Below are 23,449 nucleotides of genomic sequence, written 5' to 3'. Positions count from 1 at the left end.
GGCTCCTCCCGGTCCCGATGCCAGCCCCAATCCCGCCGGGGAAGAGGCGGCGCCGCCCGGGACCCGCAGCGGCCGCCGGCAGGACCCGGAGCCCCGGTCCCAGGAGCGGCCCCGGTGCGCGGGGCGGGCCCGGCCCGGGAGAGAGGGGCGGGGCCCCGAGCGATGGAGCCGCCCCCGTGCCGGGCAGGGCGGGCCCCGGGGCCGGGCGGGGCCGGGGCTCTGGGGCGGTCCCGGGCGGGGCCGGGGGCGCGGCTTCAGGGGCGGCCCCTAATCCGGCTCAGGTGCGCGGGGCGGGGTCCGCACAGGTGCGCGGGGCCCCAGCGCGGCTGCGCGGGGCGGGGCCGAGGGGATTTAAGGCCCGGAAATCGCCCCCGCCGCCATTTGCGCGCTCAGAAGTCGGTGAGGCTGCCGCCGGGCCGGGCTCCCCCTCTTTCCTCCCCCTCTTTCTCCTGCCCCTATCCTCCTCCTTCTTCCCCCGCTTATCACCTCTTTCCTACCCCCCCAGTTCTTTCTCTCCCCCACACCCTCCCTTTCCCTCCCAGCCCCCCTCCTGCCCTCTCCCCAGCGCCCCCCACCCTCTCTCCCTGCTCCCCTGCGCATCCCCGACCCCCCCAGCCCTCCTTTGTCCCCCAGCCCTCCTTTCTCCCCTCTCCGTACCCCGCTCCCCAACCCGACTCCCCTCTCTTCCCCTTCTCCCCCTCCTCTGACCATCATCCCTCGCCCTCACCCGGCCTTTCCCTTCCCCCCTCGTTCTCCCCAACGCACCCCGACTCCTCTCCCTACCCTATCTCATTCCTTCCACCTCCCCGTGTTCCTCTTCCCGCTTTCCCCCTCTGCACCTTGACCCCCCCCCCACCTGTGCTCCGTCCTCGTCCTCCCCCCCCTCCTTTCCTGTCCCCCCACCCCGCCTCTCCCTGCACACCCCGAACCCCCCACCTGCCCTCCTTCTTTGACCCCCTCTGCTCCCTTATTCCCGTCCTCTGTCCCGTCTTTCTCCCGCAGCCGCGGGGCTCGGGGCGCCGGAGAATAAAGCCCAGAGGGCCGGAGCCCGGCGCCCCTGCCCTCGCTGGAGCCCCACACGGGGCCGGACCCGCTCGGCGGGTCCCCTGTGCAAACAAGAACACCGCCGGGGCTCCGGCTTTCCACACACACACTGGGGATCCCCTCCTCAGGAGGGGGTCCCGGGAGGGGGGGGTGGGTTTCAGGGAGGGTGGTGGGTTGGGGTGGGCCCCCTCCGGAGGAGGGGGTCCCGGGGGGGGTGGGTGGGTTTCGGGGAGGGTGGTGGGTTGGGGTGGGCCCCCTCCGGAGGAGGGGGTCCCGAGGGGGGGGTGAGGGGGGTGGGCCCCCTCCGGAGGAGGGGGTCCCGGGAGGGGGTCAGGGTGGGCCCCCTCCGGAGGAGGGGGTCCGGGGGAGGGGGGTGGGGCGGAGGGGGGACTTTCCCCCCCTCCAGTCCCCGCCCCCTCTCCCGGACCCCCTCCTCCGGACGGGGCTCCCCCAGGCCCCCTCCCCGGGGCCCCCTCCTCCGGACGGGGCCCCGGGGGGGAGGGAGGGGGGCGGGTGGGGTGGGGGGGAAGCAGAGGGGGTCACGTCACTCTGCAGCATGAACAGACATAGCGACCACAGGCCAAACCAACAGCCCCTCCCGTCGAGCCCCCCCCACCCCACCCGCCCCCCCCTCCCTCCCCCCCGGGGCCCCGGTCCGGAGGAGGGGGTCCCGGGGAGGGGGCCGGGGGGGAGCCCCGTCCGGAGGAGGGGGTCCGGGAGAGGGGGCGGGGACTGGAGGGGGGGAAAGTCCCCCCTCCGCCCCACCCCCCTCCCCCGGACCCCCTCCTCCGGAGGGGGCCCACCCTGACCCCCTCCCGGGACCCCCTCCTCCGGAGGGGGCCCACCCCCCCCACCCCCCCCTCGGGACCCCCTCCTCCGGAGGGGGCCCACCCCAACCCACCACCCTCCCCGAAACCCACCCACCCCTCCCGGGACCCCCTCCTCTGGAGGGGGCCCACCCCAACCCACCACCCTCCCTGAAACCCACCCACCCCCCCCCCCGGGACCCCCTCCTCCGGTGGAGGGGGCCCACCCTACCCCAACACACCCCCCTCCCTGAAACCCACCCCCCGCCCCGGGACCCCCTCCTGAGGAGGGGATCCCCAGTGTGTGTGTGGAAAGCCGGAGCCCCGGCGGTGTTCTTGTTTGCACAGAGGACCCGCCGAGCGGGCCCGGCCCCGTGTGGGGCTCCAGCGAGGGCAGGGGCGCCGGGCTCCGGCCCTCTGGGCTTTATTCTCCGGCGCCCCGAGCCCCGCGGCTGCGGGGGAAAGACGGGACAGAGGACGGGAATAAGGGAGCAGAGGGGGTCAAAGAAGGAGGGCAGGTGGGGGGTTCAGGGTGTGCAGGGAGAGGCGGGGTGGGGGGACAGGAAAGGAGGGGGGGGAGGACGAGGACGGAGCACAGGTGGGGGGGGGGTCAAGGTGCAGAGGGGGAAAGCGGGAAGAGGAACACGGGGAGGTGGAAGGAAAGGTGGGAGACAGAGGGGGAGGATTGAGGGCAGGTGGGGGAAATTGGGAGGGGAAGGGGAGCAGGGTGAGGGGGCAGGGGGGACGCGGGATGGGGGGGGGGGAGGAACGGTGGAGGAGGGGGGGGGGGATGGAGGGGTAGGGCAGGGTTGAGGCGTGTAGGGGGAAAGGGAGGGGGGATGGGGGGGACCGGGCCGGGGGGGAGGGAGGGGAGGGCTAGGGGGGAGAGGGGGGGGGGGGTTGGGGGGGGGGGGTGTAGGGGGTGGGGGAGGGGAGGCAGAGGGGGAAGAACAGAGAGGGTTAGAAGAAGAGAAGCAAACACAAATATAAAGAAAAAGAAATACAGAGACACAGAGATATATAGAGATACAGAACCCGGTCCGGCCGCAACCTCTCCCACCGAGCACCGAGCGCGCAAATGGCGGCGGGGCCGATTCCCGAGGCTTAAATCCTCTCGGCCCCGCCCCGCGCAGCCGCTCTGGGGCCCCGCGCACCTGTGCGGACCCCGCCCTTCACACCTGTGCCGGCCCCGCCCCGCCCCGCCCGCGCCTGTAAATGCCGGCGGATCCGCGCCCGCTCCGCTTTGTGCGCTGGATGCTCATTCTGCTCGTCCCGGGCTGCGGCGGGACCGTCGTTCGGAGCGCTGTGCGGATCCCGGCCCCGGGGGCTGCTCCCGGCGCTGCGCCGAGCCCGAGGCGCTGAGGTGGGACCGGGAACGGGGTCCGGGGATTCGGGTCCGAGTCCTGTCGGTGTCTGCTGGGGGTCCCGGGCCGAGCCGCTTGTCCCTCGGCGGGCGGGGTGTGGCTCCCGGGCTCGGAGAACTGAGGTGGGATTGGGGATGGCATTAGGGATCGGGATCGCCGCGGCTGGTTAAAAGCCGCTCCGGGATTGGCGCTGGGGCCGAGCCCGGCGCTGCCGCTCCGGCTGCGGCCAGCGCGGGGCTGCGGTCCCGCCGGAGCTCCGGCTACGGTCCCGCCGCGGCCGCGGGGAGCCGGGGCCGTGCCGGGCGGGCGGCGCTTCCCCGGAGCAGGCGCTGGATCGCGCCTGGAAGCGGGCGGGGCACGGGGACCGCCCGTGCTGGCCCCGGCACCCCCAGAGGCCGCCGCTCCCGCAGCGCCGCCCGCCCCGTGGGGCGGAACCGGAGCGGCGGCGCTCCCGGCCCGGGCCCGCCCGCAGCCCCCGCGGGGACGCGCAGCTCCCCCAGCCCCGGCGCTGCCGAGGCCGCCGCACCCCCTGCGCAGAGCAGCGCCCGCCTCCCCCCGCCCCGGGGCCGCTCCCCCGGGGGCCTCCCGCCCGCCGCGCCCCCGCCCAGCGAGCGCGGCTGCAGCGCCGCGGCCGGGAGGAGCCGCTCCCCCGGGCCGGGCGCTGGCGCCGAGTCCGCTGCTGCCGCTTCTGCTCTGACTGCGCCCGCTCTGGGGCCGGGGCTCGGGCCGCTCAGCCGGTACCTGATGCTCTCCTTCCCCCCCCCCCCCCCCCCCCCCCCCCACTTTCTCTGCGCCTTGCACTCTCCAGTGCAAAAACCTCTGGCTTTGAAAGTCCAGTGGAAACTGTTTCTTCTTTATTTCCAGAGCACAGCATCTCCTGAGTGGGAATGGATACACAAGGAGCACCAAGTCGAACCCTTATGTGAATGCCTCATCTGGGCCTTGAACCCACACCTGGCCATTCTCAGCACCCTGCTCCAACCAAGCCAATCTCAGCTCCTGCCAATGTCCTGCCTGGCATGGCAATGCCAAGTGCCAGCAAGGTAATTCCTTTGCAAATACAGCTCCTTCTTTTATGCTAATGCTGCTTTACACCCCAGCCCCTGCCATGGCTACAGGGCAGAGCTCCATGGCCAGCACCTGATCATGGAACACCACAGGTGATCGCTTGGGGGACAGCACAAAACTCTTCCCATAGCCCTGATTTCCTGCCCTTTCCAGGATTTCCCCAACAGCTGTCAAGGTGCTCATTCCACGTCCCTTTCCAGGGAGAAAGAAGCAAGGCAAGTCCTGAGGGTTCACTTGCTCCATGGCCAAAGTTCTGGAGAGTGTCAGAGCTGCTCCTGCCTGCAGAGGGGCATTTCCCGCAGGTGAGTGTTCACAGGCCAAAATCACAGTGGCGGCTGAGGCAGCTTTTGTGGCCCAGAGCTGCACAGAGCTCTCAGTGACTCCTGCTCATTGCCAGGAGTGTTCCTTGGTGCTCCTTCTGTGTGTCCCAGCTGGCAGGGAACGGGGGGAGGGAGAAGGCCGGCAGCCCCAGGAAGGGAACCAGCAGCTCTTGTGCTTTGGATTTGCAGAGAGGAGCTGTGCCTGCAGTGTCCTGCCTGTGGCACACAGCATGCCAAACACACATCCCGGGAACGGGCACCGGGCTGCCTGGGCAGCGCTGGGATGGACATGGATAAAGGGCGGCCCCTCGGCCAGGGGCTGCTCTGAACAGGCACCCGGAGATGCTTCGGCCCCGACAGACCCCACTGACGCCCCAAAAATACCCCAAGGAACAGCTGGCACCGGGGAATGTCGGCACGGGCTGTTTGCAGAGGGGCTCAGACAGCAATTCCCGCTGCTGACCTCCCACACACCTGCCAGCTATGTCCCAGCCACCCAAAATGCCTTCCCTTCCAGCCTGAGGACATCATCCCTCAGCAGCGTTAAAGCCAAGGCAAGCTTCCCCCACAGCAATGAAATGCCAAGCAATGCCCTCAGAGATGCCTTCAAATGAAAGGTCAGAGGCAGAGAAATCTCTTTGGATTGAGTTGGCAGTTTTTGGGGAACCAGCTGGAACTGCACAACTGATGGAAAGCTTTCACAGGTGGCTCACACTGCAGGTGCCCTGAAGGCAGGGATGTGCATCCCTTTCCTGAGGGAAAAGAACTTCCAGAGGCTCTGCAATGAAATTGCTCCTGCAGGGAGAGAAGTCCTCCCGGGGGCACAGGGGCTGCCTCAGCACGGGCTGGGAGCGCGTCCGGCCAGCGCCTTCTCCTGCTTCCAAATATCACCCGAGCCCGAGCTCGGGGGGTGCAGGCAGCTGAATTCCAGGGAACTCTGTCAGGTGCCCCAGGGACATGGTGGGGGGGGCTGGGGGATGAGGGTTACAAACAGCAAATTCTATGGAACATGAAGTTGTCCTTGCCCTGACCCTGCTGAGCTTCCCTGGAAGCTCTGCTGCTTCCTGACACCTGCTGTTAAATAGGCAGCTCTGCATGGGAATATCCATGCTCCAGGAGGCACTAGGAGGCTATTCCAGTGGCAATTCAGGGCTTTGGGTAGAATTCATGTGAACTAGCAAAGCCTAACCCCAAATCTGGGCACCACACAGGGAACAATCTTTGTGCTGCCCTGGCAGCCAAAGCCCCTGGGCTGGGAAATGTCAGCAGGCAAATGGATAGAATGATTTAAATCCCAGCATCCCCCAAAGGGACAATCCACTCACCTCCCTTTGCTCCCAAAGTGTCCACTCTGTTCCCCACAGGTGCCCTGGGGATGCCAGGGAGGTCCCTTTGCCCACAGTGCCTTTCTCCTGCCCCTCTCCAGCCTGAGGCCTCTTCTCCCTTCCCTGCCAGCTGCTGCCAAGGAAGGAGGACACAGTGAGTCCTGAGTTCACCTCCAAATAGTCCTTCCCTCACCTTGAGATGACCTGAGACTTTACCCCCAAAATGTCCCCATCTGTCTCCTTCTGAGTTCCTCATTTTTTACAAGGAAGCATTCTTTCTCTGCTCTGGAGATTACCACAAGATTTGCCCCCAAAACTTTCCCCACCTGTCCACTACCTCTTTCCTCATTTCCACCTCAATATTCTCATTCTTTACCCTACAGACACTTTCAATTTTTACCCCTCAGAACTTCCCTACCTGGCCATAAAACCTCAGTTTACCCCATCAAGTGCATTCTCTCTGCTACAGATCACCTCAGATTCTACCCCCGACATTTTCTGTACCTCTCCACCACGGAGTACTTCATTTTTACTTCAAAATACTACTTTTCTACCATGGAGATTCCCTCAAGTTTTACCCCCCAGATTTACCCACCTGTCCACAGCAATTCCCTCAGTTTACCTCAGGATGCTCCTGCTCTCTCCTAGAGATGACCTCACATTTTACCCCCTCAATTTTCCCTACCTGCCCAATTCTGATCACCTCCTTTTTACCTCAAAATAGGAGTTCTTTCTTCTACAGATTAACTAGGATTTTATGACCAAAATGTCTATTTTGTCCCCTGTATACTGACCAGATTGTAAAACCAAAACCACGCAAGTTCTGTCTGTCTTATCCCCAAAATGTTCATTCTGTCCCCTACAAATTAGGTCCGATTTTTTCTCAAAGACACTTACTGTTCCTCCATAATTACCTCAGGGTTTGCCCCCCAAATTCTACCTCCTCTTGACTACTGGTCACCTCATTGCTTCCTCAATATGTTCATTCTCTGCCCTACAGATCTTCCCACGTTTTACACCCCAAATTTCCTTGCCTAGCCCCAGTGACTGCCTCAGTTTATGTCAGTGTGTCATACTCTCCCTAGAGATTACCTCAAGTTTGACCCCCAAAATTTTCCTTAACTGTCCACAACTTATTACCTCATTTTTACCTCAAAATATTCATTCTCAACCTCTAGATTATTTCAAGTTTTACCCCCCCAAAATTCCCCTACCTGTCCACTACTGATTCCCTCTTCTTCCTTCAATATTTATTTACTTTCTACCACATAGCTTCTATCAAGATTTACCACCAAAGTTTTCCATCTGTCTACTACTGATGACCTCATTTTTACCTCAACATGTTCTTTCTACAGCTTATTTAATGTTCTTTTTACACAAGTTTCCCTACTTGCCCACAACTGATTCCCTCATGTTACCTCAGTGTGTTCATGCTCTCCCCTAGAGATTAGCTCAGATTTTCCCCACATGCTCAGTACTCATCACCTCATTTTTCCCTCCAAGTGATCATTCTCTGCTCTTGAGATTTTGTCACGCTTTGCCTCCAAAATTTTCCTTATTTGTCTACTCCTCTATGCCTATGCCAAAATATTCATTCTGTCCCCTACAGGTTACATCAAGTTTTACCCCCCAAATTTTCCTTCCTCTACAATATTAACTCTTTTCTGCCCCAAAAATGTGCATTCTCTCTCCTAAACATCACCTCAGCTTTTCCCTCAAAAATGCCACCTCGCTCCCCTCGACATCCCCTCCCATTTTCCTACACAAACAATTCTTGTGTCCCCTCTCAGTCACCCCAGGTTTTCCCAGTGAGGAGCTGCAAGGAATTCAGGCAGGGCCAATGACACCAGGGAACAGCTGTAAATTCAGAGGCAGAGAGAGAAGATCTACCAGGAAAGGGGAAAGGTTCAGAAGACATTTCTGCAATTAATTAATTAATAATTATTTCCAGTTCCCCACTGAGAAGAACACAACCTCACAGCTGTTAAGGCCTGACGGTTCCCTGCAGGGAGAGCTCAGCACACGTGCCCGGAGGCAATCCCAGCATCTGAAAGAAAGAAAGAAGCAGCAAAAGGTGATTGCTTCTCTTTCCAAGTTATTTCAAGTGCTCACACCCAAACCAACCTTTGCTCTTGATTCTGGCCGGGTGCATGGTGAGCGGTGGGCACAGGTCATGTCATCCATGCTGATGTGAGTGATGCTTTCTGGGGGAAATCAGCTGATTTCCAAAGTTCCCTTCCTGCCCTGTGCCTGATGTGCACAGGAGAAAACCCCTTCCCTGAAGGGACTTGTGCTCCCTCTAATCCCATTTGCCCAGTCTGTTCCATGGGGATATTGCCAGCCTGGGGCAGCAGAGGCACCCGCAGCTCTCAGCACTCTCTGCTCCAAGCACAGCTCTGGGCTCCTTTGCAGACTGCCTCTGCCGTGGGGTTTTCTCCAGGAGAAGCCAAGGAATTGCTCATGGAAGGGTGGAGATTAAGTTAGCCCAAAGGGAAGCAAAGAATAAGTACTCCAGGAAGAGCCCTTGGGAGCTGCTGGGCTGAGGTGGGAAGGGGACATTCCTTGCCTGCAGGGCCAATACACAACAACCTCCAACCCAAAGCACAGACTGGCAGGTGGGGTCTGACAGCACCACTCTGACAAACCTCCTTGTCATTCTTCCCTGCAGTGACTTTTGCAATCAAACTCTGAAGCTGACAAGCCCAGCAGCTCTGTCCATCCACTCTGGAAGGAAAGGATACTCCAGGGATGAGGCCCATTCCCAGCAAACGCTCCCAACACAGCCCGGAGGCACCGCTGGAGCTCGGGTGTGGGGCTGGGAAGGGCTGCCAGGAGCACGCAGCCCCCAGGTGGGGTGGCAGTGGCAGCAGCAAATTCCCCCAGGCTGATGGCACAACAGAGAGACAAAGGCCAGCAGTGTCCACGGGAGGTGCAGGGTTAATTCTGCTCCCTGCCCTGCCCCATCCCTGCAGGAAAGCTCCAGGGGGGAGAGAAACTCTCAGGGTGCCCAAAATGCAGCATCTGTCACCCTGATCCCGCTTCAACTCAGAGTGTGGGGCCAAGCTCCCCCCACAGGTAAACACTGAGCTGACCTGCTCAGGCTCAAACACAGCCCCAGTTCTCACCTCCAGCCTGCTCCTGGGGCTGCTGCCACATTCCTGACAAGGTGCCAAAGGCCCCTTTGGACAGGGCTCTCTCTGTCTCAGGTGCTGGGCACTGCAGGGACCAGGGCAGCCCCCTCTGGGGACAACTGGGGATTCATCCCACACCACGGGCAGGACCAGGGGCCCTCCAGTACAGGCTGGTGGGGCCAGAGCTCCTTGGGTTTGGCTGCTCAAACACCAAAGCTTTTGGCAAAGATGGGACAAGTTAAGTGGGTTTTCCTGTCCTGAGAGAGAGAGGAAATTGTTAAAATTAAGCATGGAAATTAAGTTCACTGTGGAAGTCAAAGGCTCCTGGCTTTCCCACTCCTGTTCTGATTGCTCACTAGAGGGTTTTATCCATAAAAAAATGAGAGGTGGCACCAAATAAAAGAACTCTTTTTCAACATTTTTCCCCTACTTTCTTTCACACATAAAAAGGATGTCCATTTTTACATAGTGCATTCTTTGCCTAATTTTAACAGAACTGTTTTCCTTCCAGGCCCCACTTGTGGGTTCTTCACTCCTTTGCCATCGGACTTTGGACAAAGGAAGAGAAGGATCGGCTCCACACGGGTGTCATCCAACGGGGAACACCCCCTGTACCAGCCCCAGCCTTCTCCAAGCACGCTGCCTCACTTTCCCCATTCTGGATGCTGGCTCCAATCCAGTCTGAGTTCTCCCCTGTTTTCCATGTCTAAGGACAGGAACTTGTCCTGGTCAGGGTGTAAGGCCTTAAACTGCACATTGATCTGGGGGGCTGTGACTGGGATTCCAGCAGGGAATTCACTGTTTTACAAATAAAAATTATTCCAGGGAGCTGCTGCTTCACCACACAGTGTCAGCAAAAGAGAGAAAACACTAAAGGTGTATCCAAAAACAAGGATGAAATGATTCCTCCTGCTTTTAGTGGGATCAGGGCTTATGCTGCCCTGGAATGACAAAGAACTTCTCCCTCAGCCCCCCAGAGAGCCCTTGAAAAGCCAAAGTGCAGCAGGGAAGGAAGGAAGGAAAGGCACCTGCTGGGGCAGCACAGGTCCAGCTGCTCATGGGGACTGGGAATGAGTGCGGAGCCAAAAGCACCTTCCCAGGCTGGAGGGGCTTGCCTAAAGCACCACCTCTGGGAAGCAAAGGGCTATGGAAGAAATGGAGTGGGAATTTACAATAATAATCATCATGTATCGGGAAAGAGCAACAACAGAAGCAACAATCATTCCAAGGGAGCAGGAGGGATGCTGAGCTTGAAACGAGGTTTGAGTGAGGCAGCAGCTCCTGGGAGTTCTAACCCACAGCTCCAGCTCTGCGATTCCAGGAGCACTGCAAGCTCCTACTGCCCCGTCCCCGGCTTTGCCTCCTGCCAGTACTCGGCCCCTCGGGCACGGCTGGGTGCGAGTGCTCCAGTGCTGCTGCCCCGAGGGAGTGGGAAAATGGCCATTAAGCCTCTTCCCACTGGACTGGCTCCGAGCTCTGGCTGGGGAAAACATTTGGCACCCCTGGCATTTCAATGAAATCAGTTTCCATCACTTTGAAGAGGCACTGAATAAACCCAGGGCACATAAGTAAACCTCTCCCCATAAGGACAGCCCCAGGGAATACACAATTATTCCTATGCCTGGCCAAACAAACCAGCAGCCAGGTTTTGGGAAGAGACTCCAGACTCTTACCTCCTTCCCTGGCTGTAAAACACTTGCAGAGGCTTTGGAGTTCATACAAGCTTGTCAGGATTTGGATACTTCATGTAAATTCCATTCAGATACTGGAATGGAAGTGTCCTAAAGGCACCTCCACTCAGACTTTAATTTTAAGCCCTCTACCACCAAAGAATTTAGATGTTCTTTTCTTAGGAACACCCCACCTCTGCTTCTTTAGGTGTCTCCACGTGGGACATAAATTAAATGTGGACAAATTTTAGAATGCAGCTTCCAAGTCAAGTTACCTGCTAGGAAATTACTTCAGCTCTCTGGTACCTTGGGCTGTTTTAAACACAGCCTGGCCCTTCATGGCTGAGGCTCTGAGCTACACAACTTGTGAGTGGGCAAGTAGCAGCAGCTGAGGTCTCATCCCAGCTGTACACAAAAACAGGGAGTGGGGGCTGCACTTGGATACGTGCAGGCAGGGTTGGGCCCCTTCTGAAAGCTTCAATCCCTGTTTTGCAGAGATTCAATCAGGGATAATGACATTTTCACAAAGCTCTCTTAAGGCACGTGAAAACCCGAGTAAGAAAATGGAATCAAACCCTTTGTTCCACTGGCCTCACGCCCCAAATTCCAACGGGACAGACAAGTCCCTCTCCTCGGAAGGCAACGTCTCCTACCTGGATCTGTGCCTTCCGCAGCCTTTGGTGGCCGCTGTCTCCATCCTCCCACACCTCCTCATCTTCCTCCTCAGCAGGCCTGGCTTCCTCATCCTGCAGAGCAAGCACAGGGACAGTCACCAACCTGCTCATCCCAAACCTGGCCAGCAGGGATGGACTGCTGGGACCCCCTGGACGGTCACCCCTCTGCTGGGCACCATCCCTGCTCTGCAGTCCATTCCCGTTCCTGGCCTGGCATCTCCTTTGAACGGGATGTTAAACCACAACCACTTGCTCGGCTGGGTTTTGGGACAGCAGAGACTCCCCCAAGGCAGTGGACAAAGCTCCTGTTCCCACACCCTCTGCCTCCCAAAGCCCTGCTAGGGCCAGGCAGAGCAAAGGAAATCCCTCACTTCCTGCTGGAAATTTCCTCTTGTGCCCATAAACCCAGGGAAATCGTGGCTGCCCCATCCCTGGAAGTGTTCGAGGCCAGGCTGGCCGGGGCTTGGAGCACCCTGTGGATGGAATGAGGTGATCCTTAAGGTCCCTTCCCACCCAAACTATTCTGCCATTCCAGGATGATTCTGTGATCTCTCCCTGCATTTATTTTGCATCGCTTCCTCTCTAATTTGAATTCCCAAATCAAAATGAGTTTTTAAAGAAATCATTTAAAATTATCCCAGGAATAAAAAGGGGTGCATCAAACATACAAGAATCATTCCTACCTCCATCAAATCATTATTAATTGGAAGCCTCTTTCCTCATCTCTGTCCTTAGTTTTCCTTTCCTAGGAAACCTTGTGATCCCACAGTTTCTCCAAGAGATTTACTGGGATTGCAGAAAGCTTTGCTCTGTCAGGGAGGCAGGGGGGTTGACAACACTTGTTCCTCTGCATCTTTATCCTTTAACCAGCTTTCCTTCAGAATGGTGCTGCAAGAGAAGTTCAGAATTACTAGAAACGGATCAGGTTCACCTTTTTTCCTCACTCTTTTCCAACTACTTCCAAATTCTTGGAATTATCCTCAAATGAGGCCTAGCAAGCTACTGTGAAAACATCGGTCAGAGGAACATCCTGCAAAGAGAAAACCACATCCAGCAGCAGCCAAAACAATCCCATTGCTATTCTTACCTGGTCTCCAGGTGCTCCTGCCAGAGCTCCCAACACCCATTGCCATTCCATGAGGGTGAGGAGGCAGTTTTGGACGTGTTCTTTGCCATGGGATGGGAAAACAGAGCCCAGAGGGTCTTTGTGTCCCTTCCAAGCCACCCCATGATTCCATCAGCACCTATACCAATTCCATTCTGGAAAGCCCAATTCCATTCCTCCCATCAACTCAGAATTTCTCCCTTCCTCTCTCTGCTCCACATCAGGCATGTGTTGCCACGTGCCACAGGCATGGGATGCCTCAGCATTGCCTGGGAATGCCACTCAAGGCTGCCCTTGTGGCCTCAGCGCTCCAAAATGCCCAGCTGGCTCCCGTTCCAGCTGGGAATGTCCCAAACAGCAGCGTGGGCTGTGCCCTCTGCCATCCCACCATTGGGGCAGCTCCCATAGAATGTGACTGACTTACTGGGTTTGCAATTCCTGGCTTAAAAGTCAGGTGGTGGAATATCCTCTCCTGGGAATATCCAGAAGACCAGAAGGCTCCCTGGAAGCCACAGGTCAGGGACAGAGTCAGATGAACGATCCTGAACTGGTTTTCAGGGGATGCATCCCCAGCCTGTGGCTGCAAAAACTCCAGAGCTGTTCCTTCCCCTTGGGACAGCCAGGGAAAACATCCCCAGCATGGATTTCTGACAGGAAAAACCTCACTGCTCCAGGCTACTTGGCTCCTCCCAAATCCAGGCCAGCACTCCAACAGGCTCTAAGGACAAAACAACAGGAAAGACCATCTCAGGGCACACGCCACAAGCTGGGCGTCACATTCCTCACTGGAACTGGGCTGTTCCCACATCCCTGTGACAGTTGGGAGCATCTCCCGTTCCTCGCTCTTCCATTCAGGACAAAGAGACAACAGAGCTGTCAAACAGCCAGTGTGTAACCCCAACAATCCAGGGAAAACCACCTTGCTCTGGGGAGAAACATCATGCCCAGTTATGGAAAAAACCAAAGAGCGGTACTGGGAACACTCCCAGGCATGGAGGCTCCCAGCTCCGGAAATGCAGCTCACAGGCTTCTTCCCATGGGAACCCCAGTATTGCCCGGGATTGGGCTCAGGGAAAAAGTCCTGCCCATTCCACCACTCTGGCACAGACACCCCAGGAAGGTGTCCCTGACCATGGCAAGGGGCTGAACAGGATGGTCTGTAAGGTTCTTCCCAGCACAGACCACTCCAGGAGTTTAAGGTGGATTCGAGCAGCTCCTGAGGACATGAACACCACCCACACCTCCCACCTGGCTCAGCCCAGAGTCCATCCAGCACTCACAGAGAGCTGCTGGGAGCTGAAATTCTCCCTGCTCCCCCTGCCTGGGAAACCCTGCCTCCAGCTCCTGGGAAAGAGGAGCTGCATCCTGCTGGGTGCTCCCGGCTCTGGGCAGCTGCCGCCTTCAGGCGGGGGGATGGCTCGGGCAGCTCCGGTGACTGTTCCACCTCGATGATTTTGTGTTTTCCTGCATTTCCCTGGGCTGGAGGGGAGCAGGGGGTGCGGTGGGAGTGCGGGAAGGCAGCGGCAGGGAGGGCAAGGAGTGCGGCCGGGCACCGCACAGCGCAGGGGGGCTTCTGCTGGGAGTGGAGGGGCGCGACCCGGACGGAGACGTCCCCGCCGCTGCTGGCCACTGCCCATGGGGCTCCTGCCTGCCCCCGGCGCCACTGACCCCACACCCCGTGTCCCCACACTGGGAACCACCATGGAAAATCATGCTGAAACCTCTAATCCTGAGCCTGAGCCTTGACCTTTTACCCCCCCTGACCTTTGACCCCTCGACCCATTCCTTGACAACTTGACCTTTGATCCCTGACCCCTGACCATCCACCTTTACACCTTGAGCCCTGCCCTTTGACCCCCCCCAACCTGAGCCCTTTGACCCTTGCCTTTTGACCCATGATACCTGACCCCAGGACCTTTGACCCCCCTGAGCCCTGTGACCTTTGCCCCAACCTTCTACATGTGACCTCTGTGCTTTGACATTGACCACCTTGACCTTCGACCCCTGGACTTTCACCTTTGATTCCCTGACCCCCCAACCTATGCCCTGACTTTTGTCCCTTTATCCCCTAACCTTTAACCCCCTCTACTTTATACCCCTCACTGCTATTGCTGCCTGGAACCCCTCACTCCTGCTCTACACGCCCCAGCCCTCAACCCGTACCTGTCACTCTCCAGCCTGCAGCTGTCATCCCTAACTTTTTGGTGTGGGGCTTGTCCTCCTCTGAGGGTTCCAGGGTTATCCCAGCACCAGGGTTACTGAGCTCTGCTGCAGTGAGGGTTCCAGGGTTGCTGCACTGTGCTGCTGGTGGGGGGAAAATGGTGCTGTCAGGGGTGGTATGAGGGCTGGTGCACCTTTTCCCTGTATTCCTAACCTCCACTGGGTACTCTCCACCCTGTTAGGGAGGCTGTTTGTTTGGCTGCACCCAAACCTTGGCGATGAACATCACCTCGCAGACAGGACGGGACCAAGGAAAAACAAAACCCAGATGGGGGAAAAAAAACCTCACAGCTGGCTGTTTTCTTATTATAAAGTTAAAAATCAGTTGAAAAAACTGAAAGGCAAAAATCCCCCACACAAGGTTAGAACCAGTCACACACGCTCTCACAGACTGACACACGCAGACACAGACAGACACACACTCTCACAGACAGACACCCTTCTTCAGCTTACACACTGACTTGCAGCCCTTACTCACAACACTCCACCGATGAAGACGCTTCAACACATCTTCCAACTGCTGCTCCCTGACGTGGAAGGGTAGATTCTGGGAAAAGCGGTAGCATCGGTGACTGCAGGGATCAGAATCGGCCTCGGGGACCTGCAAGACAACATGAGACAGTCTACAAGTAGCTGACAGCTCGGAGTTATCCCCATACACCAGGCCCATAAGTTTTCTACACAAAACCCCACAGCCAAGAGATGAACCACAAAGTTTTACAACTGTTCAACCCAGCCACGACTCTACGTGCCAGGGCAGGGCAGCTCCAAGTGTAAGCACACCAAATAGAAGCAAAGATGACACGAGGACTTGAGATAACTCTCCAGAAGATAAATTCTAGACCCGATATGCTTTGAGGCAATGGAACCTATGGAACTACCACAGTGAGGAGGGTCTAATACACTTCATAGAGAAGTCCATGGCCCATGAAAGAAAAGATACTACCAAAAGTGAGAAGGAAGATGGAGGAGAACATCTTGTGTACTTCTCCTGGTCTCCAAAAGCAAAACTGTAAAGATGCCGGAATGAGCCCGATCTGGGAAAGCACGCGAGCAGAGACCCCCGCTGCCGCTACGGCCCAGAGCGAGGCCCATAAAGCACCGAGATGTAACAAAGACCTGTGACACGGGAGAGGATGGACACAAACTACAGAACACAGACACCCATGACATAGCACAGACACGAGCTGAAACTGCCCAGCAACGGGCACAAGATTGCTAGTGGTGCCATGAGGATTTTTGCCTTTTCTTTTATACCCCTGTTGTACCTTTTTACAAATTCTGTATTCCTAGTGCTTTTTGCCTACCTTCTTGGACTTGTTTGTCAAGCTGAGAGACTCAACATTTTAGAAGCTTCGTAGCTAGGGATCAGTGTGCCCCAGACCCCACGGTCCTCTCCAGAACACATTCTGTAAACCAAGATAGAACCATCCAGGGGAAGGTTCCTTGGGGAGGGGGGCTCACTTGAGCCTCTCATTGGGGAATCTTTGATAGATATGCTAATTAGTAACACCTATAATGTTACACCTAATGTTGGGGGAGAGGGGGGGACACAGAGACTCGGCGGGGTGCATCTCGATGCATATGACCTGGACGTGTGCACCTAAGGATCCTTAAAATAAATACCAAGGTAAAATCCCTTTTCCCCTTCGAACCGTGTATGACTCTTGATTTTAAGGCCAGGAAAAGGCATCATTTAATCACGTTTCCCTCATTAGAGGAGACAATTAAATGACCACTCAGGTGCACAACCACTCCTGCAGAGCACTTCACTAGACCCCGTTTTGCAATAACTCCCCCAGGCTGCAAAGCCCCGTTTGCCAGGGACCTGAGAGAAGAATTCGGTAGTTTTAAAGGAATGTCAGCAACTAGGAATACACCTGAGAGGAGTTCAGTAGCTGGGAGGGAGCCCAGGTGACAAATAAACACACAGGCCCCAGCAGAACCAGCTCATTCCAAAGAGTGGCACTGAGGAAGGGCCTGGGCAGTCCCACAGGGGCAGGTGGGTGCCTGGCTGCCAGCACTGGGAACGTGGGAATGCTTCAAAGCACCGGCACTCCTGAGAAAATGACCAAACAAGGCCGTCATAAGGCAAGAGATGAGCCGGGGGGACAGTGGGTCCCACACCTGCCCCTTTTCCCTTTCCACTGTACAGCATCTGCCCAGGCTGTGAGCGAGCTTTGGGCAGAAGCACTCAGTTCTCCCCCAGAATCCAGTGAACCACTTGCTCATCTCCAGAAGAGAATCACAGGCACAGCACTGAATGCACCGATACCCGGCTTACACCTCTCAACACTTTCTCGCTTTGGTTTGTTCATTGAAAAATGGCAAAAAAGGAAAAAAGTCAGCCCAGAGCCCAGGAACGTTAAGCGACTGCTCTTTTACAAAGTCCAACACAACCCCCCCCCAAGGATGAGGCTTTACGTAAGAGCCACCTACTCCGTCCGGACGGGATTGTGTCCGGACCCGCGACTCTTCCCTCGCTGACCTTCGGCAGCAGCCGGCGGAAGCCAATTCCCCGAGCACGGCAGCCCCGCGGAGCCGCCCAGAGCCGCCGGCCGCCCCCAGAGCCCCGCAGCCCGTGCCGGTGCTGGCCCGCTCCATCCCGGAGCGGCTCCGGCCGCAAACCGGGAGAGCAAAGGGGAAGGAACAAAGCCCTGACAAAGCCAATGAGCGGAACACCATTCAACCCATCAGCGGGGAGGGCAGCGCAGCGGCCCCGCCGGCCCCGAGCCCGCCCCGAGTCCCCGTTCCAGGGAATGCCCCGGGTTGCGCTGCCCGGGGAGGGACCCCCGCCCTCCCGGGGTGTCCCCCACAGCGGGGCGCGAGCGCGGGGAAAGCCGCGGGTCCCGGCGGGAGCTGCGCCTGGAGCGGCCGATGCCGCCCTCGGGCCGGCCGGGGCCGCCCAGGGGGTGCCGGGATGTGCCGGGAGTGCCCGGGGCGGGGACGGCGCGGCCCCGGCGCTGCCCCGGTGCCGGCGGGAGGCCAGGCCCGGCCGCGCTCACCTGCGCTGGTCGCTCCGCTAGGCCCGCACCATCTCTTGGCTGCCGCCACCGGCGAACGACGGAGGAGCCGCGGAGCCGCCGGCGAGTCACGGAGCGCCGGGGGGGGCGCGGGGCGGGCCCGGCGGAGGGAGGGGGGGGCGGCTGCCAAGCGGGCGGCCGATCCGGAAAGGTCCCGGCGGTCCATGGCGGGCTGGCGGCTCGCAGGGCTCGGGCAGGGCCGCGGCTGCGCTGGGCCCGATCCCGGCCCGGTCCCGCCTGGCGCTTCCCGGCGGCTCCCGCGCCGCCGCCGCCGCCCCGATCACGTGACGCGCGGGGAACCACGTGACCCCGGCGGAGCGCACGCGCAGGGGGCGTGGCGCGGGTCAGGCCCCCCCTCCCCGCGGGGCGGTGGGAGAGTCACGTGGCGCAGCGCGCGCGGAGCGACACGGGGAACAGCGGGACAGACCGGGAAACACCGGGACACCCCGGGACAGACCGGGACGCACCGGGACACACAGGGACACACAGGGACACACCGGACACCCCGGGACAGGCCGGCAGAGGAGCAGCTTCGGGGTGACCCAGCGGGGGCCGCCCAGTGCCTGAAGGGGCCGCAGGAAAAGATAGAGAAAGGATTTCCAAGGGACGGAGGGACAGGACACAGGGAATGGCTTCCCAGTGCCAGAGGGCAGCGATGGATGGGAGATTGGGAATTGGGAATTCCTGGCTGGGAGGTGGGGGAGACCCCGGCAGAGTTCGCCCAGAGCAGCTGTGGCTGCCCCTGGATCCCTGGCAGTGCTCAGGGCCAGGCTGGACATTGGGGTTGGAGCAGCCTGGGACAGTGGGAAGTGTCCCTGCCCGTGGCAGCGGTGGCACTGGATGAGCTTTAAGGTCCTTCCAAGCCCAAATCGTTCTGTGAGTCTTAGAGCCCTGAAATTCTCATGACAGAGGTGGAACTGCAAGAGCTTAAGGTCGCTTCCCAAAAAAACCCCATTGCACGACTCTGCAGCTTCTGGAGCCCTCGGTCCATTGAAATGCAGTTTCAGAGGAGCTCCGAGGAAATGGTGCTTTGGGGAGAGCAGAGCGGCTGGAACAGAGGAACAGGAACAGTCTCCTGGAGCGAGCCCTTGTGTCTCAGAGAGCGGGATCGGCTCGTTCCTAACGCACCTGGTGACTCCCAGAGCGGAGGATGGAAACGCAGCCCTGGTCCGAAAGAAACCCTGCCCGGGAGCGCGGGCTGGGATTGGGAGCCGGCAGAGGGAGCTCGGTGTTAAAGAGGCTCTTTTGGCTGTAAAGGTGCGCCTTTGTCTCTCTGCGAAGCACCCGGCCGTAGCGGCGTTTTTGCTGCTGTCTCCTGATTTTATTAAACTTTCATTAAACTGTCCCTTTTCTTCAACTTTCCTTCAAATTCTACAAAGAGTGAAGCTCGTTTTTCACGGCCGCGCGGTTGGAGCGGCACCAGCGCTGATCCCTCCGCGGGCAGGATCGCATCACAAATAGTCCCTCCTGGCGGATCACTCCGCGTGGGGCCGCATCACCGGTGATCCCTCCGCGGGCAGGACCGCATCACAAATAGTCCCTCCTGGCGGATCACTCCGCGGGCGGGCGCCATCACCGCTAATACGAGTATTTATAAATTCCAAAGAACTCGTTAACGCAGAAGAAAGCAAGTACGCTTCATGCTGGGTGGGAAACATAGGGTCTAAGGGATAAGAATTTTAAAGCTGTCAGAGACCCAAGGAAAGGCGCAAAGGGGAAACAAGAAAGAGAAGGGCTGGGACCCCTGGAAGCATCGCCCCCTCCATTGCCGCCTGCCCCCCCCAAGCCCAGGCTCCTGTGGCGCCGCTCGCAGCTGCAGCGCCGCTCCTGAGCCCGAGGTCCCGCCTGTCCCGGCCCTCAGGCACCGCCCGCGGCTCCACCGCTTGTCCCAGCGGGGCGGCTCCGCCGGTAGCCCCGGTGTTCCCGCCGCCCCCTCCAGCCCCTGCGGGCCCAGCGGTAGCCCAGCCCCCCCTTACGTTGTCCCTGTGCCCGTCCCTAGCCCAGGGTTTTAAAAATCCTCAGGATATTAACTGTGAATTTACGTTTTGTATTAAGAAGACTAAACATCATGGAAACAGCTGAATTTAGGACAAACAATAGGCCAATAAATACAATACTAGTGCTTTAAAATAATTAAATAACCATTTGTTCTTGCATCTATGTTGCTTCCAAATACTGGCAGAATTCCTTCAAATAAACAAACTGCTAGTTTTTTTGTTTTGTTTTGAATTTTTAAAGATTGCATTTTGGCAGTCATTCGGGCAAATCTGGACATTTGTTCCATTCGTCTGAAGTGAAAAAAAGCGATACATCTATCACATTGCACTTTCTCTCTTAGGAAGCCAAAACTAGGGCCCTCCAGGGAACAAGAAGTTTAATTACAAACTATCACTGTACAACAAGACAGATTATTGGGCAATAGTGCGTTCTGAAAGGTATTTGTCATAATGAGGAATGGGCAGGGTAATTGGTGTTTGCCAACTGACAGGCACTCGGTGATCGATGCATCTGAAGGGCCAACAGAAATTCTCCATCCTTGCTTAGGCTCTGCTGACAAGGCACTTTCAGCACTTCTCTCAGTGTTTGGTATCTCTCATTCCAAGTTCCTGCTACGTCCTGAACAGTTTTGGTGAGTGGTAATTTGTAATAGAGGATGGATGATCAGCAGGTGATTCTTCAGTCAAAAGGACTAGTTTTTCCAATTTATCTGTGGGATTTACTTGAAGTGATATGTCATGTAGTACTCAGATGACCTATTTCTACAAAGAATGAAAATTACTCAGCTGCATTAACTTACATATATGAGTGAAAATACAGTTAGATATTACTTAGCTCATAAATGTATAACTGAATAAAAAGTGTTCTCTGAAGGATACAAGTAATCTTTACTGCCATTTGGCGGTAGACAGAGAGAAGTGACACACCAAGGTTACTCTGCTCATCAGTGGCAGAGATGGGAAATGATCTCACCTGAGCTCCAGGGCAGCATCTTATGCATGAACTGTACTGCTCTCCTCGTTCATTTGGGAATAAGGTTAGCATCCAAAGATAGAGCAGAAACACATTCTCTGGTCAGGCCTGTAACTCTTTACAGTGCTCCTTGTACATTATTGTGAAGCACTTGACACCAGGCACAATCAAAAAAGGGATACTAGAATACCCTGACCCTTAATTTTATCTAGAGCAAAAAATTGTTACGTAGCAAAGTTCATGTCTTAGGTAGCTAAAGGAGAGCAGCTTCTTCATTTCACAAGATTTAATAGAACAGTCAAAGCACTAGAATGCTACTGAAATTAGGAAATGCTGCAATAAATCACAGAGTTCTACTGCTTGCATTAAAAAAAAAAAAAAAAGTTAAAGTTTCTGGATTCCCATTTTAAAAATAGACTTCACAGTCATTAAAGAGTACTAGGGGTCTCTGAGAAGAATAAGCACAGGCTTTAATCTATTGTTTTTAATAAAGGAAGTCCTGCCCCATCTGTAGGGTCAGAATCACAAATCATCTATCTTATTATCTGAGAATAAAGACTGAACATTAGTCATATTCTTTTTATAACACAGAGTGACCGATACTTCAAAGCATTGTCATCACTGCTCTCTGGCTGTAAATGAAAACGTCATGGTGCTTCACTCTCATCTTGTATTCATATGCTTGACAGACAAGTTAAATGAGAATTGTCCAAAGCTATGAACCAAACCATGACAAAAGTAGCTCTTAGAGTGGTTTTAAATCACTCAAGCTGACATTCCTCGGCCCCAAATGTCAGACCACACAGTGCTGCGATGCACGCAGCAGGCAGAGCGCACTGTCCTGTTCCTCGGCTCCCAGCTTCAGAAGTGGCTACTCGAGTAAATAGAAACCTCAGAAACGTAGTTATGGAAATAGTGCATGTCAGCAGACTTCAAAGGGCAGAACATATTGATAATTGCAGAAAGAGGCCCAAAAGGGCTTCAATCACTCCCTGTCCCTGCAGGTTTTTTTGTTGTCCTCTTAAAGGAGCAATGACTGGGTGAGGATGAAACTGCCTTCCTGCCCAGCTGACAGAGGCTTTACAGGCATTCTAATGCTTCTGTTTGCACGGCTGCCCTTCCAGCTCTGTGCTGTCTGCAGCCTGAAGGCTTCCCCAGCTCTGAGAGCACAGACCAGCACTGGAAACACGACCAGCGCCAGAGGAGCTCCAGCGGTGACATCTGCTGAGCCCCCGGGCTCGCATCCTGAGCCATCGCAGGTCCGAGGGAAGCACCCGGCTCTGGTGGCTCCTTACCTGCCAGCACTGAAGCAAACGGCTGCTGGGGATCGAACGGCATTTCAACCTGCCAGACTCCAGGTTCTGGGTATCCAAACGGAATACCATTTCCTGAGAATAAACACAAATTCATTATCCTGGTGTGGCTACAGAGAAAAACTCACTTAGACAGCCTGTTCTGCTAATGTACAAAGTAAAGATGTGTTAGATCGTGCAGCTGTCATCGCAGCATTGATGTTTACAGTCTGTGTCTGTTTTACATCTGTATATTTTCATTCAGTGTTTTACTGTATCCTGGTCACTCTATAGGGAAACACAAATCTTAAAAAAATACAATTATTTTCAAAAAAAAGGAGATGCATTGTTCATTTCTACTCCAGTGAAAAGCTGGATTGTACTTAAAAGGCATTGGCTTCTATTTGGGAAAGTGCTGATAGACTGTGTTGCAACAGGAGACCCTGAAGGGATTCTGGCTGACTCAGAAATTTCTCCAGGGACTGCTGAATAATGTTCACAGCAGACACAGTTCAGACTCTTTTAAAATGAAAGAGCATATGCTCTCTCTTATTATTTTTAACAAGGCTAACGATACAAGAGATATCAGAATAGATTTTTCCTTGTCGTTTCCAAATACCGTGTGATTAATTCCTGGGCCACAGAACAAGGGCATAGAGGAAGATAAAGAAAATAAATTATTTAAAAATTATTCCCTATGCTTTCAGTGGGTAATCAACAAGTCGATTCCTGTAAGCATCCATTTGAAGCTTTCTTATAGTTCAGAATTGCCAACAAGGGCTCTTTTACTTGCCCCTTTCAGTGGTTTCCTGAAAGCACACTTAAGCTGAAATCCACTGTGAGTCCTGCTGAAGGCAAATTGATAGCTCAGAGGAGTAAAGTGAACTCTCTGCAGGTATAGAGACTTGATCTTCAGAATTGTCCTGCCATTAAGAGAAGGGAGATTGCCTAGAGAATGGCTTTTAACATATTTTCATTCACCATGCTTTCCTATCTACTGTGACACTTAAAATCCCTCTAGTACTCAAAAACCCATTCAATGTGGATTTAATGTCTATTGTAGAGAAAAAACTTTAGAAGCTAGTTTAAAAAAAAAATCAAAACACCTCCATGGTTTAAACGATTAAAAATAGGTGAAGTGATTTTAATTATTTGTTTCCATACCTCTGACTTGCAAGACGCCTGGAGAGTACGAATGACAAGCAAGTATGTCCAAAGATGGCCACATAGGATTAGACTTCACAACACATTAATTCAATTCATCCTTAATGGACATCAGATTATAAATGACCAAACCTTTCTATGTTATTGAGGTGCCTCCTAAACTCTCTAGGCTCAGAAGACAAAAGCCCAGGATATTGAATAATTCAGCTCCTTAAGAGAAAAGAAAAATCAATTCCAATCTGTGAACATAAATTCAATTTCCTCCAGCCGTCC

The 23,449-nt window shown here is 55.9% G+C and overlaps 2 protein-coding genes and 2 long non-coding RNA genes across 12 annotated transcripts in view; 1 reads left to right on the top strand and 3 right to left on the bottom strand.

The window, feature by feature from the left end:
- The first annotated feature begins 4,006 nt into the window (after nucleotides 1–4,006).
- Nucleotides 4,007–9,476, top strand: LOC138100896 (uncharacterized). The gene is made up of 2 exons (XR_011146955.1): nucleotides 4,007–6,081; nucleotides 7,879–9,476. It is a non-coding gene; the product is annotated as an uncharacterized lncRNA (long non-coding RNA).
- LOC138100897 (uncharacterized) lies at nucleotides 4,047–11,706 on the bottom strand. Its single transcript, XR_011146956.1, has 2 exons — nucleotides 11,382–11,706; nucleotides 4,047–7,974 (listed from the first exon to the last, which is right to left on the bottom strand). It is a non-coding gene; the product is annotated as an uncharacterized lncRNA (long non-coding RNA).
- A 359-nt stretch (nucleotides 11,707–12,065) lies between these two features.
- Nucleotides 12,066–19,323, bottom strand: LOC138100901 (uncharacterized). The gene is made up of 5 exons (XM_068998727.1): nucleotides 19,250–19,323; nucleotides 17,733–18,105; nucleotides 15,206–15,328; nucleotides 12,932–13,225; nucleotides 12,066–12,290 (listed from the first exon to the last, which is right to left on the bottom strand). Exons 1-5 carry the CDS (start codon nucleotides 19,321–19,323, stop codon nucleotides 12,258–12,260), a joined length of 897 nt encoding a protein of 298 aa, XP_068854828.1. The 3' UTR covers nucleotides 12,066–12,257.
- Nucleotides 19,324–19,776: 453 nt separating this feature from the next.
- Nucleotides 19,777–23,449, bottom strand: part of LOC138100894 (semaphorin-3D-like) — a 36,405-nt gene continuing 32,732 nt past the window's right edge. For 8 of the 9 annotated variants that reach the window (XR_011146950.1, XR_011146951.1, XR_011146953.1 and 5 more), the window contains one exon: nucleotides 19,777–22,108. Coding sequence is in view for 4 of the 9 variants with exons in the window: in XM_068998720.1 (XP_068854821.1) it covers nucleotides 21,812–22,108 (297 nt within the window). In the remaining 5 variants the exon portion in view is untranslated. The remainder of the gene's footprint in view (nucleotides 22,109–23,449) is intronic. The other variant, XM_068998723.1, reaches the window with a different exon arrangement.

Source organism: Aphelocoma coerulescens, unplaced genomic scaffold (assembly GCF_041296385.1).
Source record: "Aphelocoma coerulescens isolate FSJ_1873_10779 unplaced genomic scaffold, UR_Acoe_1.0 HiC_scaffold_151, whole genome shotgun sequence".
Lineage (NCBI taxonomy): Eukaryota > Metazoa > Chordata > Aves > Passeriformes > Corvidae > Aphelocoma > Aphelocoma coerulescens.
Note: the sequence above shows the minus strand (reverse complement) of the source record. Positions and strands in the feature narration are given on the sequence as shown.